Raw genomic sequence first — 16,158 nt, forward strand, 5'->3', positions numbered from 1 at the left:
AACAACAAACAACATTCCGTAGATGGGGCCACATTATGTGCCATAGTATGAAACTTGTGAGATAGTTCCTTGTACCGAAGCATAGCTTCGAGTTGTGGATTTTCTACAACATTCCTTCCTTGCTTGTCCATTATACTCCCTTTGCGTGCTTCTCTAGTCCATCTCTTCAAGATATAATGTGTTGGCAATGTTTTTATATTCATCATATCTAGAACTTTCAGCCCATGTCCAGACAATATTCCCGTCCTTTCAAACATTCGACAAGAACATGTTCATTTGTTTAGAAGATCACCTATCTCTAAGCGCTCATCCATAAAAGTTAAATCACCATGCAAACTACCAATAGCAACCACATATTTGTTTATATCTAATACTTCAATGCATGCATCCATGGAACTTTTATACTCACTTTGGAAAGCTTCAAAAAATTGGCGTGTACACTTTGCTTGCTTGTACCAACATGGGGGGGGGGGGGGGGTGTGCTCATCTTGATTCTTGGTATATTTTTCCTTGATTCAAATTCATTTTCTAGCTCCTTGTTTCTTTTGTCATCCACTGTCGTTTCAAAATGCTTCAAAAATCTGATAATATGAAAATCAGATTTCTAGTGGTTCTTCAATGCATTGTTGAAGCTCTCACTTAGTTGTGTACTTCTCACTCCCAAACTGAAGACATCTCTCATAAAACATTCAACCCATTTTTCTTTTACCTTGTAGATACTATCTAACCCAGTTTGATTATGCACTTTACACCTCATGTTGGCAAATGCTTCCTTGTCCTCATGTCCATAATACAAGCACCAAAATCAGTTAGAATATGTGGTTCTTTATCTTCTTATTTCTCTTCACCACCATATTTTTGTTCGCCCTCATCTTTCTCTTCACCCTTAGTTGGAGATTGATGTTTGACATCATTTTGCATTACGTGGAAGGTACATAGTCCATGGTATGATTCCGTGAAGACAACCTCGATAGCTTTCCCATTGCAGCATCTTGATCGGTATAAATTGTTCTTGGTTGCCTTCCAATATGTGCAGCTAGAAAAGTACGGAAGAGCCATTCAAATGAGGCAAATGTTTCGTCAAATAACAGTGTAGCACCAAAAATAGTAGTCTCTCTAAAGTGATTGAGTCCAAGAAAAACACCAAATGTCCTATATTCCTTGTTTGTGCCAAAAGTAGTGTCAAATGTGACTATGTCACCAAAGTGGGCATAGTCTAGCATCATTTTAGCATCAACCCAGAAAATGTTTGTTATATGCTTCTCACAATCCAGCTGCAAAGCATATTGAAATGATGGATTTTCAGCAATTTTGTCATGAAAATACTTTAGCATGCTACCCGCCTGATCAAAACTCAACTCTCTCTGCCACTTTGGTTTGTAGAAAATTTCTATGGTCACGGCAAGTGTAGCCAAGATTGAATGGTCCACCAAATCCACGAGTAGCAAGCTCATTTGCAGCTTTAGGCATAATTCTAGAATCATCCGCAGCTTTGATTTCAAAAGCTTAGAATTCTGAAATTTTCCTTTGGAACACCATGAAGTGGCGGGTTTGTGGAAAGTGAAGGAGGTGATTGTGTTCAAGATCAACATGTGTTACTTCAAAAACTCCAGAACTCCGATCAAATGTAATAGTCATCTTAGCACCACACTTAGTTCTTGTTTCAGCTCTAAAACACTTTTGAACGGATTCCCGTTCTCCTTTTTTCCGAACACCTTCCTTGGCACAAACGTATCTACATGAATGTAATGTACCATCAGACTTGTTCATATTGGTGTATCTCTTCCTCACTTCAAAGCTTGCACGGCCGCCATATGCAACCCAAAAAAGCCAAGCCTCTCCTTTACTTTTGAATGTCATACCAACTTGAGGCGAGCCCTTGTCAGATGCCATCATGCACCACCCGATTTATCTGCCATTGCAAACACACACAATCAATTAGTGGTAAGACCAAGTCTGACAATCCAATAGGTTTTTTTGAAGGTAACACTCCAATAGGTTGACATCATTATACACTATGTTTAGATACAAAGCATCATAACAGTGAGGTTCAATTAGTGGCAACGCCAAGTCTGACACTTCAACCAATTGACATCATTATTCAGTCAGTTCAGATGCAAATCATCAGAAAGTAACGAGTATTTCTGGTGCAAATACATGGACAAATTTTCAAGTCAAATATTGTGTGATGTGAGAGCAAAAATGGGAAGTTGTTTGAGAGGGGAAAAAGAGATAGCACGAATGTTGATGCAACATTGACAATCCAAATATGGGTGCGCACCAATCACCTGCTCTGAAAGTCCTCTCTCATGAATATGACCAGGTATATTGAAGGGTACATGTAGTGTATATGGAGTATGGAATTCAGCCTGAAGCTAAACTGTTGCAAACGGCAGCAGAGTCTAGTGGCTTATATTCGCTATCTGGTCAAATTGCTTATATTCCCTTATCCCCGATATTTCTTGTCCATGGTGATATTGTTGTGAAGATCAGGTGCAACTCAGGAAGTGATCACCTGCTATCCTTCATGTGACCTTCGATTTTCGTGTTTCAGTCTGATCTAAATGGCACTTGTAGTTTATCACAGTTTTTTTTTTTTGAAACGGGGGCAAAAGCTTTGCCTCATTCTATTAATTAAGTAGAATTTTTTTGGACAAGATAGTCCTTACAAATGTTAATTCAAAAGATTACTCTCCCGGCATAATTCCCCTTAGCGCTTCGCACCGCGGCAACGCACAAACAGGCTTCTCCCTTTATTTTGTCAAGGACAACTAAGGGTGGTGCATGTTTGTTGTGAAAAACCTAACATTCCGCTCATTCCAAATTTCCCATGTGACAAGAAAGAAAAGGGAAGAGGCGGCTTTGCGGTTTGTAGTGCCGTGATTTGTCATGAGATCACACCACATCTTGGTGGAGAGGTCCGTCCATTGGCTTGGAAGGATTCCGGGAATGCCCAACCAATTCCTAATGTAGTTCCAAAGGCGTACGGTGTAGCGGCAATGCATGAAGAGATGGCACACCGATTCCATGACTTGCTTGCAAAGAACGCAGCCACCACAATTTGGCCAACCACGCTTTTGTAGACGGTCCGCGGTCCAAATTCTATTTTGTGTGAGAAGCCATGCAAAGAACTTTGCCTTAGGAGGAGCCCAACCTTCCACACCGTCTTATATAAAAAGGACGTAGTGGAGCCAAGGAATTACAACTTGGCCAAATATTTCCCAATCGCAGTAAGCTTCCAAGAGATATGATCTTCCACTTCCTCATTTAGGTGCACCGCTTGCAACTTAGCCCATAGTTCCAAGAATTGGGAGAGGTGTTCCAAGGTGAAGCTCTCATCCAAATTGATTTTCTGCACCCAAGCATTATCCTCCAAGACCTTATTGACCTTACAAGATTTTCTTTTTAAAGTTGCGAAGATGAGCAGGGTGATATCTTTGGGCTTCCTTCCCTCAAGCCAAGGAGCGTGCAAAAAGGTGTCTTAAGACTGTTCCCAATAGTGATGGTGGTGGCGGAGCATTGACCTTGTTGTCCGGCGACACATCGACATCAGCGTGCTCTGAATGCCCGTGGTGATACAGGTGCTATATGTGGCTGGTGTATGCCATTATGGACGTGTCGATAGACATGACCATCAGGAACCTGCCGTTCCCTGCATTCACCGGCGCACACATGCCGGCTTCTCCATGCCTCGACATTGGCACACCTGCACATATCACACATAAACCAAGCATAAACATTTATCGAACCAAACTGTCAAATCGACCTGATTGTTCACGCACCAAAAATTACAGCTTAAACATAAACAATATAAGCTGGTACCTCAATCGCTGATCAATGCCAGCAGCTAAAACAGCAAACTCAATGTCCATCTGCAATTTTGTTTAGCAAACCATGCCATGCATACATATTTAAGTGGCATAACTGAAAAATTCTACAACGGAAACATTAAAAAAAATAGGCAGGGGCATTGTCATCAGCTTGATGCTCCACACCGTCAACACATCAGGAGATTATCAAGTAGCGAGAGGAATCAAAAGACACAACTGTAGGTATTCGTCTCCAGCCATCATCAGCTGAATTGGTAGTATCATCTCGGAAACAGGGTCTGGTCAATTCCTTACTCTAGACGTAAAATATAAGATTTCAGGGATCTTGTCTTAGATTTCGATAAAGGACAGAAAAATTTAGTCGTAATTTCTGCAGTCAGTCGACAAAAGGAGACACTGGCATTGACTTTGGCATCCAAAGTCCAAGCTGAAGTTTCAAATCAAATACAAAGCACGTAGCCGGCGGCGAGCGCTGCGCCGGCAGCCAGCGACTCTGCCGATGATCGTGAGTGCGAGTCTAAAGATGGGCGTCGGCTTCAGCTTGGCGGCGCTGGACGCGACGGTGATATAGCCTTGAGCGCACCAGGGAAAGACCTTGTGCAGTTGTACTGCTTGGCCAGGGAGGCATGGCAGATCCGCTATTCCTGCGGGTGATTGGCATGGGACGATCGAGAAGGTCGAACATCGGCAAAAGAACCGGACCGGCACACGTAAGCCAGCTGACAAACCGGTGCAAAGTGGAATTGTAATCTGACAACCCGGATGTTTCGTGAGAAATTGTAATCTGACAACCCGGCTGTTTCGTGTGACTCTAATCTCATATAGGGCGGCGGCGGCGACGACATAGACGGCGGGTATACTTGTAGACGGCAAGCCTGAATCCCCCGAAAAAACCAGAGAGCATCTTTGAAGCCAGGGGATGGAGACCGTCTCCGAGGAGCAGTCTGAGGTCTCGATCGTGGTAAAGGAGATCATGTCCCTGCGGAGGGAACGCAGGGAATTGCTCGCCTCCCTCACCCCGGGGCTCTCCATATGGAAGAAGCGGCGAGGGCCAGGATCAGAGAACACGACCCTACTCAGCAGGTTCGCCGGAAAGGATTACACGGCGGCGGCGCCCTCCCACGTACAGGAGGAGATGTACAAGGAACCGGCCTCGACACAGGAGCAGCTCGGGAGGTACTTGGATTCCGTCTTGCAGGACACGGAGGACCTGAGCCACCGGATGCTGTCTGCGGCGTATCTTGTGGTCAGACCCGACGGCGCCGCTGCAGCCTCCTCCTCGTACGTGGCCGACGAGCTGGCTAGCTCGACGTCCGGCTTAATGGACGCCTGCAAGGACCTGTACAGAGATACCCAGGATAATGAGCAGGCTGAGGAGGAGGTGCAGGAGAAGGACGCGTTCTTGGATTTCTACCACGAGTTCCTGCGACGACCCTTGGATTACGGGAACGAGCTGACCTTAGTGGTGACCAAGGAGGAGGTGGAGGACCATGAGAAGGAGGTGCAGAAGGAGAGGAAACGGGTTAGGAAGGTTAACAAGGAGAACATGGCAAAGTTTAAGCAATGGGAGCAGAAGCAGAAGGACATGGTGAAGCACGACAAGAAGAGGCTCAAGGCCTTCGAGAAGTTGGAGAAGCAGAGGCAGAAGGCGATGGAGAAGTTACTGAAGGAGTATCCGTCCCTGGACGAGGACGAGGACGAGGACGAGGACCAAGGCCTGGAACTGGACCAGGACCAGGAGAAAGAGAAGGACAACCTTGACCCAGACTCAATGGGATATCTCAAAAAGGGGATGGAGATCGACCGGAAATTCTTCGCGGACGGTCGGGACAGCTGGAATGTCACATGGGGCTGCAAGAGTACACGGTGCGGCGACTTCCGAGACATAAGTAAGCGAAACATGCATCTTTAATCTCTCTGCTTGTCTAGAAATTCTCCGTCTTTACCTCAAATAAAAAAGAAGTTCCCTGTCTTGTCTTCAGTCAATTGCATATGAGTTTCCCTGACTCTTGAGGGACATAAGTAAGCGAAACACGATATCTCGCTTTTCTGTCTTCGGTCAACTGCGTATGACTTTCAGTTTTTTAGAACTTACTTACGGTTCAGAACACAAGGAGATTCAGTCTGCTGTCATTGTATTATTTTGTTCAATAATTAGACTTTCAGTTCATATATTCACTGCAAGATCTTACAGTGTTGTCTGAACTGTGTCTTACAGTTCAAATCTTGACGAATTATATTGTGCAGGCAGTTGTAAGTTTGGTCAAATTCTAAGGGCAAAGAGATCCTCTTATGTCTGAACTTTTCTATTAGTTTAGAGAAACATCAGTTACAGGCTTATAGCATTTAGGACTTGTTTTGTAGCTTGGTATTCATTAGTATTTCACTGTTTTTACACTGATTACTGTGGTTCTTAAGTTATTTTTGCTGTCTAGTGGTACATGATTTACAGTGTCGATTAAATGTGTTTTCCGTGGTTCTATTCTCAACACATCGACCACAAGTAATATGTTGTCAGGTCTTGTATCTTTTTTGCTTCGTGGTTCAAGGTAGAGTTTATGTCCAGTAAATCTGTTCACAAGCATGTCTTGCCGTTTAGCTTTTTTCTTAAAAGTGATCATTTCTATAATCTATTACTGTTGTTCACTTCTGCTTCCTAGTGTAGTGTAATCCCTGCTGCTTTTACTTTTCTATCTGTATTAGTTTCATGGTAATTTGTGATCTTTGCTTCTATTTGTAAGCACTTCTATAGTCACTGTTATATTTAGACACTTCTAACAGTTCCAATGTTTGTGATTTACAGTGTGGAGTATTCATATTTTTGCTTGAAATATTAGTTCAATATGTCTCTTTGCTAAGTGAACAAGTAGTCATGCAGAATGTACCTGTGGGACTCCATTAAGCTTGTAGAAAACGGGTTCAAAATGTGTTAGAACCAAACTCAGTAGAATATTTTGCAGAGCTGTTAGTCGTGGCATATAAGCAAAACCAGGGGCGCATACATACATGTTACTTGTTGTAAAATTCGAATGATGATCAATTGGTTTTTCAGTCCCTTTGTTTGCTCGTGTACAAATTGTAGCTTATCACTTAGCTTCATTTCTCCTTGTATAAGTAAAGGGAATATATTTTGCTTAATTTGCTCGTTCATATTAGATTTACTTTTTCTTGCAGGTACATTGAGCCCTATGCACTTTACTCACTATACAATGGATACCATCACATCCTCTTGTGGTGTTACCGGGAGCACCTTGCAGATATATTCCATTGAAATTCTCGAACTAAAAAAAGGACTGAAATGGCCACTCAGACTATATGGGGTGGTCACTGCTCGAGACACCGTGGATCGCAACAGTAACATTCTCTTTTCTCGGTCAGGGAGTCACTACCAAGAACTCGGTGAAAACGTATGTATTGTATTCAGTTTTCTCTTGGTTTCCATTAATTGTTTCTTCTTCGTGCTTTTATATTCTATTGGAATTAAGTAAGCACTTTTTTCCAATCCATTGCAATGAAGTACTGATGATATGATGCTTGCAGGGTTCTTTATGTTTGACTGGTCCGTCTCGTGCAATCGTAGCTCTGGACAATGTTGACTTTGAAGTTGAACTCAGAATAAAAGAGGGAGAAGGGTATCAGGATAAAGAATTGATCAGTCTTAGCAAGCGGTATGATGGTACATGTACCCCTCTCATGTTTGAGAACAGCTTGTGTAAAGCGGTGTTAAAACTTGAGCAGCTTTCTAGAGCGGTCCAGGCCAGTATCGTTGGTGTTTGCGTTGTCGAAGGGAAATGGCCTTTTGAATATGGATGCCGAGTTGCTTGCTCCTTAGCTGCTGCTGCAGATGAAGTTGTGTTGTTTGATTGTCGCGGTGACACTACCAGTAACGAAGTGCACGTAGGATCAAATGGCTATCTTCATCTTTCAAGGAATGTTGTGTCGGTGCAATCACAAGGAACATTAAAAGTTGTCGTAGGATCCTACTTGAAATCTGGTCGTGCTGCTCAAAGTTGGAATTTTGACTTCACTGCTCAGCACTGCCAAACAAGTGAGCGTGAATGTCTAGTTGGCACCACTAAGGTGAAGGTCGTTATTGCTTGGTCCTTACTTGTGAAGGAGAAGCGGGACCTCTTGGTGGAATGCCCAGCGGTAGAGCCTTGAAGATTTGTGTATCACTTATGTAACATAGAGATGTTCGACTGTCTGTGCTATCAAACTATTTGTGCACCGGCCATTTAACATTTAACGACTCTTGGTGGTTTTTCTTAAATATGTGTGTACCAACTATTCCAATCTTTATCGAAAAACCAACTATCCTAATAGGTGGTTTGTAAAAATATTATTTGTGTAGCGACTACTTGGCCGATTTTAATTTGATAGTAAATATTTTTTTTTGAGAAAAGAGGTTTTTTTAGTATTTTATAGAAAACCTGCTATTTTTATTGCACAATCATAATGTTACAGGGATATTTTCAGAATAAAGCGTGCTAAGCCACCAGTGGAGCCCTACTCCATAAGATGAATAATGTCTAGCTATCTTCCTTGATGACAAACATGTTCAGCTGGGGATGTGATATCTGAAACAATTGATACATATTCTCCCACACGCCCTTCTTTAATTTCTGAAACCGCCGGCGAACAATCACAGATGCAACATAAATTAACCTTCACCAGTGCGAGATCCTCGGCTAGAGCAAGGGCGTCGCGGCAAGCGAGAGGCTCCAAAGTTGCTAGGTTTTTTTAAACAGAAGGCTTTGCAGCCCAGCTTAAAATTAATTAAGCCACTTACGGCAGAAGTACAAGGGTGCTGAAACAGCTTACAGAAACGGAACAGGTAAAAGAAAAAGGACAGGTCTAGAGCTAAGCAAGGAAGAACAGGGAAGCTAGCCAAAGCTCTGCTGCCAACGATCTTCGCGACGTCGCTAAGGAACTGCCCCAGACGGAGAAAGCCACCTGCTTCCAAGACAGGACGAACTGGAGTTGCAGAGGAGTAACACCAATCTAGGGCCCGAGACGAAGGAGCAGCCTGCACGCAGGAAGGGGAAGAAGAGCCGGGCCTTGACATCTCTCATGCCAGGATTGCTTCCGGAGGGGAACCCTATCCCCTCGCCCAGGCTCGTGGGCGCCGGACCTCCAGCAAGCATCACCGCCATGAGCACCACGCCAAGGAACCACCAAAAAGGATGCCTGCAGAGACGAACCGAAGAACTTCCTCAGGGGCCAAGAACCAGCACCACACCAAGCGTCGCCGAGCAACACACGACCAACTCGCCAAACACACGGAGCACCTCGTCCCAAGGCAACGGCTTCAAGAAGCTCACGCACCGAGGCGCCGCCGCTGCCCGGCCCGGGGGACCTAGGGTTTTCACCCGGGAAGCTACCTGAAGATGGAGACCCCCACAACGCCTCCAGGGAGGACCACGACGCCCGTAGGCGTCGCCGTCGTCGGGCTGGACAAGCCAGCCAGGGCTTTCGCCCGGTTCCACAGGTGGGCGGAGCCCATGCGCGCTGGAACCCCAGCCACAGATCGGGCGGCCAAAGATCGACCCCACCCAGATCTGGCGGAGAGATAGCGGCGGAGAGGAGATCAAGCCGCCGGCCTCCAGATCTGACGCCAGGGCGCCGAAGCCACCTGGACGACCCCACCCAGATCTGGCGGAGAGATAGCGGCGGAGAGGAGATCAAGCCGCCGGCCTCCAGATCTGACGCCAGGGCGCCGAAGCCACCTGGACGACCCCACCCATCCGCTCGCCGCCCCTGCGGCCAAGCAGAGGGTACAGCACCCGCGAGCGTCGTCCGCCGTGGAGCCAGCCTCGCCGCCACCTCCCAGGGCCGCCGCCCTGGAGCCCAGGGCCCCCACCGGGGGAAACACTGGAAGGCGCCACCCCTGGACCACGGCCACTCCAGAGAAGCAGCGTGAAGCAGCGTGGAGGGAGAGGGAAGGGGCGGCGGCGATCTAGGGTTACTCTCCCCCGGTCGCCTGGAGGGGGCGACGGGAGGAGAGTGTTTTTCTGCTGGTTCAGTGACACCAGCGAAAAACAGAGCTGATACCATTGTTATCCCCGCATATGGCAGGTGCTACTCCTTTTACTCCAGTGTTGGACAGCAGTGTCAACATTACTTTTGCAACAGCACTCGCTTGAGGAATCAACTTGCCCTGCACTTGCCGACACGGACATTGACCAACAGTAGCACCCGAGGGTTTAACCAACGATCGTAGCTGAAGGTGGGGTTTTGTTCCTTCGGCCCGGCGTTTCTTGGGCCAGCCTACTGGGCTCGTGGCGAATTGAGTGTGAGGAGTTAGTATAAGTATCCAACACGGCTGTTTCGTTGAAACCGTAACAATCTCATATACGGCAGCAGCGGCGGCGACTATACTCGTAGACGGCGAGCCTGAATCCCCTCGAAAGTAACCACAGAACATCTTTGAAGTTGAAGGAGATGGAGAGTGACTCCGAGGAGACGAGGGCGTGGATCAGGAGTTACTCGTCGCGCCATGAGCAAATGCTAGCCGACTTCGGCGACGAGATCCCGACGAGAGTGACCACTTCTCCGCCGGCCACCACGTCCGCGAGGTCGCAAGATCGCGGAGGCTTGCTGCTCGACGCTCTCCGTCGCAACCGCGAGATCCTCAGAAGGGAAAACGACTTCTTGCGGGGGGAGGTCAAGTCACGGGGCTTCGCGACCCTCGCCGGGAAGAAGGCCTACATGGAGACCCACTCCAACGGGACAGCAACAATCCCGCCGTCGCTCCTCCCCGACGAGTTGGCCTCGAAAGAAATCAAAGCGGTGGACGTGAGTTTTCCCTACCTCGTTACCACCCCTCAGGACTCCTTCGAGCTTCTCCTGCACGAGTCGAATCATCTGCGATACCGGATCCAATCCCTGGCGTCTATGCTGAGGGATTTCGGCATCCCCATCTCCTCCGAGAAGGCCAAGATGCAGCTGTTTCTCATGTCGCGCGCAGCGGCGATGATCTCCAAGACCATGCAGAACTATTCCACGGAGGATCCGACTTCTTCGCGGCGACTTCATCGTGCCCAGTGGGAATCTATCTGGGGCAGTCTAAGGGATAGACATGGTGTATCCGATGATATAACCACGTTGAGCCCGATGCTCTTCACGCCCTGCACGCCCCGCATTTCTCCCTACTCTGCCACCATCTGCCCCGCCTTGCAGATCTACTCCTTGAAAATCGCCAACCTCAACGTTAACCTCAACTGGCCGCTCCAAGTGTATGGCGCCGTCGCTGCCAGAGACACCGTGGACTATAACCGCAACATCCTATTCTACCGGTCCAGGGATGACTACCAATTAGTCACTGAACATGTATGCATAAATATCGTACCCCTTAGTTTTACCCTCATGCATTTCAATTAATTTATGTATAAACTAACAATGATGATGTTGCGCTTATTTCAGGATCCTTTTTTGCGCTTGACTGGCCCGTCACGTTCAATTGTGGCCGCCAACCATGTTACGTTTGAAGTTGAGCTAAACATAAAGTATCCTGGAGCGGAGGAGCGCCAGGATAGAGCGTCGTTCTATAACACCTACACTTGGCGCAGCGCGTTGGATACCACCCCTATGTTCAGAGGCTATCCTTGTGCAGCAGAGTTAAGCCTCGAGGTGCTTCCTAGAGCATTCCAGGCCACTATCGTGGGCGTCCACCTTGTCGCAGGCTCGTGGCCTTCTAGATATGGATGCCGGATTTCCTGCTCCTTGTCCGACGCATATGACCCCGCTCGTAGCCATATGGAGTTGCTTAATTGTTCCTCTCTTGATGATGTGAAAAGAAGCCCCGTTGGATCAGATGGCTACTTTGCTCTCGCAAGGAATGTTGTTTCTGCCCAACTGCAATCAACACTGAAAGTCATCATACAAGCCAAATCGAGACTTGGTGGTCCGTGGAGCCATGTCGAGTTCCCTGTCCAAGAGTACTGCCAAACAAGCAAGGCATCATGTTTTCTAGTCAAGTGTGAGGTGGAAGTCGTTGTTGCTTGGTCCCTCCTTGTCAAGGAGAAGCTGGATCTCCAGCTTTGACATATGAGATCTACTATGTAAGACGTATGTCAGCTCTAGTTTACGAGCTTATGGCAACCAGTTATTCGTGTCTTTCATTAACTTAATTATTTTGTGAAACATTGTTATGCTGGTGATTTGATAACATGTTAAGTATGTGTATACTGACCAACTATGCAAGTATAAGCTCTGGTTTCTCTTGTTCAACTATATAAAACTTGTATGTTGTAAACTTTTATTGTGAAACATTGTTATGCTAGTGGTTTGTTAGCATGTTAAGCATGGGTGTACCGACCAACTATGCAAGTATCAGCTCTGGTTTCTCTTGTCCAACTATATAAAATTTGTTTGTTATGTTATGAACTATCCAGTTTTCGTTAATAATTTGCAGTTGTGGGGTCTTCTATGTTGGTTTGTTACTTTTGAAATACTAAATGGCCTGGTTTACGAATGGAGGACTGTTCGCAAGAACTTAGCATGACATAAGCTTTGCAATTTGTATTTTGAAGATTGGTCAAATTGACATATGGCATTGAGCATCGGTTTTTGATGTACTAAAAATAATTTGAAAAACATGAGTATCACGAAGGAACCTTGGCTGGCCTGTCCGAATTAAGAGCTGCCCTGAGAGGAGAAACCAGACCAAGGTTTGAGGAAATTGGCAGATTCTTTATTCTCAGGGAGATTTGGACACTGATGAGTTGCAAAATGCTATGGTTTTTGGATATAATCTCTGAATTTATTCAGATTTAAGTCGTCGAGATCATGCACCCCTTTCTTATTTCTTTGAAAATACTAGAAAATATTATACCCAGACAGACGCACATATCTCAAGACCTCGTTCGTGTCCAGGTTTCAGTTAGAATCATATATGTACAAGTACAAGTTTGTGCACTCTTCTAAGAGTTCAAGACTAGACAGAATATCCAGCAAATACCATCAGACAACTCATGACAGGGACACAGAAAAGAGCATCTCGCAGCATACTCTGAACAACCGAAGAACTTGAAACGAAACAAGGGAAAAAACAATGACAGATGATGACAAAGGAATATAACTATGAATCCTAACATGCAGATGATCATAGAATCGACTACCAAGAATAGCTTGTTGGCTGGGGATGAAATGTTGATGCAATCAAAAAAATATCTTCAATTCAGAAATCAGAACAGACATGAGCAAACCAATGGAACTCAGACAGAGTAGACATGGAACCAAAGCAGAAAGACAACAGGACCTTTATGCCTAACCTTAATGTACAACTCCTCTACTAAACTTTCCCATGCAAATAATATGTTATGCGTGTCAGTTGTGCTTCACAGTGATCTTGGATGAAGGCAAAGTACCGAAGATGGCGTCCCAGAGTGATGAGGTGATGCCGAAGCCCTTGTCCTGAATTCTGAAATGGTGGTTAAGGTGATACCGCTGCAGCACAAGTGAAGTTTGTGAGGAATGGGTTTGATGGAATAGTAGCTATTGGCAGCTTAGTGCTGACCTTAAGTGGAATCATGTTTTTTTTTTACCTTGAGATGCTTTGCTGGATCTTTGGATGGTTGTCCATGGTGCAAGTAGTAGTGGGTGCAATCATACATCACATACCCCAACAGGCCACCGCCAAATAGTGCAGGAGTGGTGGATGGAGTTGCAAAGAACGCAACTATGTTCCAGAACTGAAAATAAGTAACACAAAGATCACTTCAATTAGATGGGTTATGTTCTGTGGATGCAAATTGCGACGAGCCAGCATTTCCTTTTCGTGTATTCAGGGATTTACCGGCACACACAAAATTGCTGTTCCAGCAGGAGGAAACACAAGTCTGAGTGAGTCCATCGGGTGCTTATGATGGCATCCATGAATAAGGTAATGTGCTGTGTTTGACCTGCAAAGTCGCATCAACAAAAAACTTTGAGCAGAAGGAAAGTTCCAATGAAACAGTACCAAGTCAAGGTTGATAAATTCTTACCAATAGCTTTTCGTCTCGATGTGGAATAGGAAGCGGTGCAAGGTATACTCAATCAATGTCCACACAAATACGCCAAATAGGGCCATTAGAACTACTTCCCGTATAGTATGACCCATCAGAATAGACTTGGCAAACAGCCAGTAGACGACAGGTAGCCATATGACTGGCACAACCCACCATTTCGTGAGTGTCAAGAACTGTACAAAGATTTTTTTGTATTATGACAGCTGAGTTTCCAAAATCCTCAATGGAATTAATATATCGGGGTGCATTAGCTAGCATTACCTCCATGACATCGTTTCTGAAAAAGCGTGGGCCTTCTTTGCTGACGATAGGCTGGTGAACCCATTCCTGGTAATGTTCCCGGAGATGGCCAACCTACATCAAAATAGAGAACACAATCTGTAAGGACAAACCCATTTTAGATTAGTTAAAACTTCTGAAATCATAGTTTTACCACTACATCGTACTCTTTGAGAAGAGCAGAACATATATACTCAAACAAAAAGTTTCACAATTGAAAATCGATGGTCAGAAGAAAGTGATGGAAACTTTTGAGTGGAAACAAAGAATGGGAAATGTGCACACGGCAAGGTTAAAATTACTGAGAACAGTTGCTGCAACAATTATCACAAGAGTGAATGAGCATTGGCAGAGCAAATGAAACCTGGAAAACAAGAGGCTTGTTGAGATCAACGGTGAACTCGTGGACAACCATCTTCTGTGCTCTTCCCCAATCAGAGCTGCAACATAGAGTAGACATAATTCATCACATACTTGACCAGAACAATCAAGAGGCGAATTCAGGATCCTAAAGCTACAACCACACAGAACAAACCAACAGAAGCCTTACACTACTTGCGTGATCGCCGAAATCAATTTTGGATGACAGTTGGTAGCGGCAGCACACTACTAATAAGCAGCCGGCTAGGACACTGAAGAGGACGCCACAGTTGCCACCTTTCTTCAGACCAGCACGATAACGTTTCTTTGCCCTGGCAATCATTCAGAAGATCACGCATTCACGCAACACACGTGACCCCATGACACGCAGCAGAGGCAGACAGCCTCTACAATCGTCCCTACTCATTCCTATCCACAAAGACTGCTGTCACGGATTCGGTAAGGCACAAGTCCAGCGCTACAGGATTAGCCTTTCCTGTCTACACGAATCTGACCAGAAGCGCACCGCCAAATGAAGTGAGAAATGCAGGCACAAATTAAAATCTCGCAACTCTAGATCCAACTCCACCCATCGCCGCCGCGTCAAGAAGGACACTACCGTCGAATTGGCATCTTGCAACATCAAGAGCCCGAAATTTTCCTCACAATTTACATCTAAGGAACTGAATACGTACTGAAACCAAGAATGCCAAAACTACCGCAACGCCGCGGAGAAACGGAGAGAAACGAGACGGATTCAAGATCGAAGGGCGAGCGGGGCGAGAGTACCTCGGAAACAGCGGCAATGGCGGCTGTGGACTCTCCCCGCCACGAGAAGAGGAGGAGCCCCTGGCTGAGACGACGAGGCAAGGCAGCAACGGCAGGAGAGGAGCGATAGAACAGGAAGGAGGAGTTTCCTGCAAAACGAACGAGTGCCGGCGTCTGAGCTATGTTAGTTTTGCGATTCGGTGGTTTCTCGGGGGCGGATCTACAGTTATTCGTCCGCTAAGCCCTCTCGCTCTCTCAAATAGGGACGGGGAGGGAGTGGGGAAGCAGTGGGACCCGCCTGCCAGCTTAGCGTCGGGCTGTGCCAGTGTGATGTGGACAGTCAGAATGTGAATTAATCAGTTTAATCACCAGGATACTGAGTGTTTGATTGGTAATCCACTAAAATTAAAAGAAACTAAGTGGACGCCATCGCCGTTAGAGCAAGTACAATGTTGATGACTTAGCTATCTGTGAGGGATAGTTAGGGCATGTACATTGCCAAGCGCTTACAAAGGCGCTTAAAAAGTCAAATCCTGGCCATGCTGAAGCGTCGGTAGCTAAGCCAAGTTTTTCGTACGTTATTCTCAGGCGCCCGCCTCCATTCTTTGCGTCGATGCTGGAAAAAAGGCTGGGATTCGCTTGGTAACTGCATGCTGGGATTTATTCCCTAGTGCCTCAAATTAAGCGTTGCGTTGTACATGCCCTTATAGGTGATTTTGGTGATGTGGAGGAACAAGAATGAAGAGAGAGAGGAAAGCTGTCTGTAAAGTTTTAGACACTCTGTAGGCTTCTTCTTGCAGACAATATTTTTATTATTATATGAAAGTTGTTTGTAATTTATACTTACATATAGTTATGGCTAAAAATAGATAACTTACCTACATATTATTGTATACGCTATCAACATCATT

The 16,158-nt window shown here is 45.8% G+C and overlaps 1 protein-coding gene and 1 pseudogene across 2 annotated transcripts; both read right to left on the reverse strand.

Moving 5' to 3' along the window:
* Positions 1-272: 272 nt before the first annotated feature.
* LOC139838953 (protein FAR1-RELATED SEQUENCE 5-like) lies at positions 273-1,893 on the reverse strand (annotated as a pseudogene).
* A 10,785-nt stretch (positions 1,894-12,678) lies between these two features.
* Positions 12,679-15,460, reverse strand: LOC127292579 (dihydroceramide fatty acyl 2-hydroxylase FAH1). Of its 2 annotated transcripts, none has more exons than XM_051322002.1 (7): positions 15,269-15,460; positions 14,484-14,559; positions 14,102-14,194; positions 13,817-14,013; positions 13,627-13,732; positions 13,376-13,522; positions 12,679-13,277 (listed from the first exon to the last, which is right to left on the reverse strand). In XM_051322002.1, the coding sequence occupies exons 2-7, from the start codon at positions 14,532-14,534 to the stop codon at positions 13,158-13,160; spliced, it is 714 nt and encodes a 237-aa protein (XP_051177962.1). In that variant the 5' UTR covers positions 14,535-14,559; positions 15,269-15,460; the 3' UTR covers positions 12,679-13,157. The 2 variants fall into 2 exon arrangements, with proteins under 2 accessions (XP_051177962.1, XP_051177963.1); XM_051322003.2 differs by lacking the exon at positions 15,269-15,460 and adding an exon at positions 14,670-14,709.
* Between the last annotated feature and the right edge of the window lie 698 nt (positions 15,461-16,158).

Source organism: Lolium perenne, chromosome 4 (genome assembly GCF_019359855.2).
Source record: "Lolium perenne isolate Kyuss_39 chromosome 4, Kyuss_2.0, whole genome shotgun sequence".
NCBI lineage: Eukaryota > Viridiplantae > Streptophyta > Magnoliopsida > Poales > Poaceae > Lolium > Lolium perenne.

Excerpts from the sequence above, each read along its gene's own strand:
- LOC127292579 (XM_051322002.1), bottom strand. The coding sequence starts at position 14,534 with ATGGTTGTCCACGAGTTCACCGTTGATCTCAACAAGCCTCTTGTTTTC. Across the intron at positions 14,014-14,101 it reads TCAGAAACGATGTCATGGAG|TTCTTGACACTCACGAAATG; the intron begins GTAATGCTAGCT and ends ATCTTTGTACAG. Across the intron at positions 13,278-13,375 it reads ATCCAGCAAAGCATCTCAAG|CGGTATCACCTTAACCACCA; the intron begins GTAAAAAAAAAA and ends CTTGTGCTGCAG.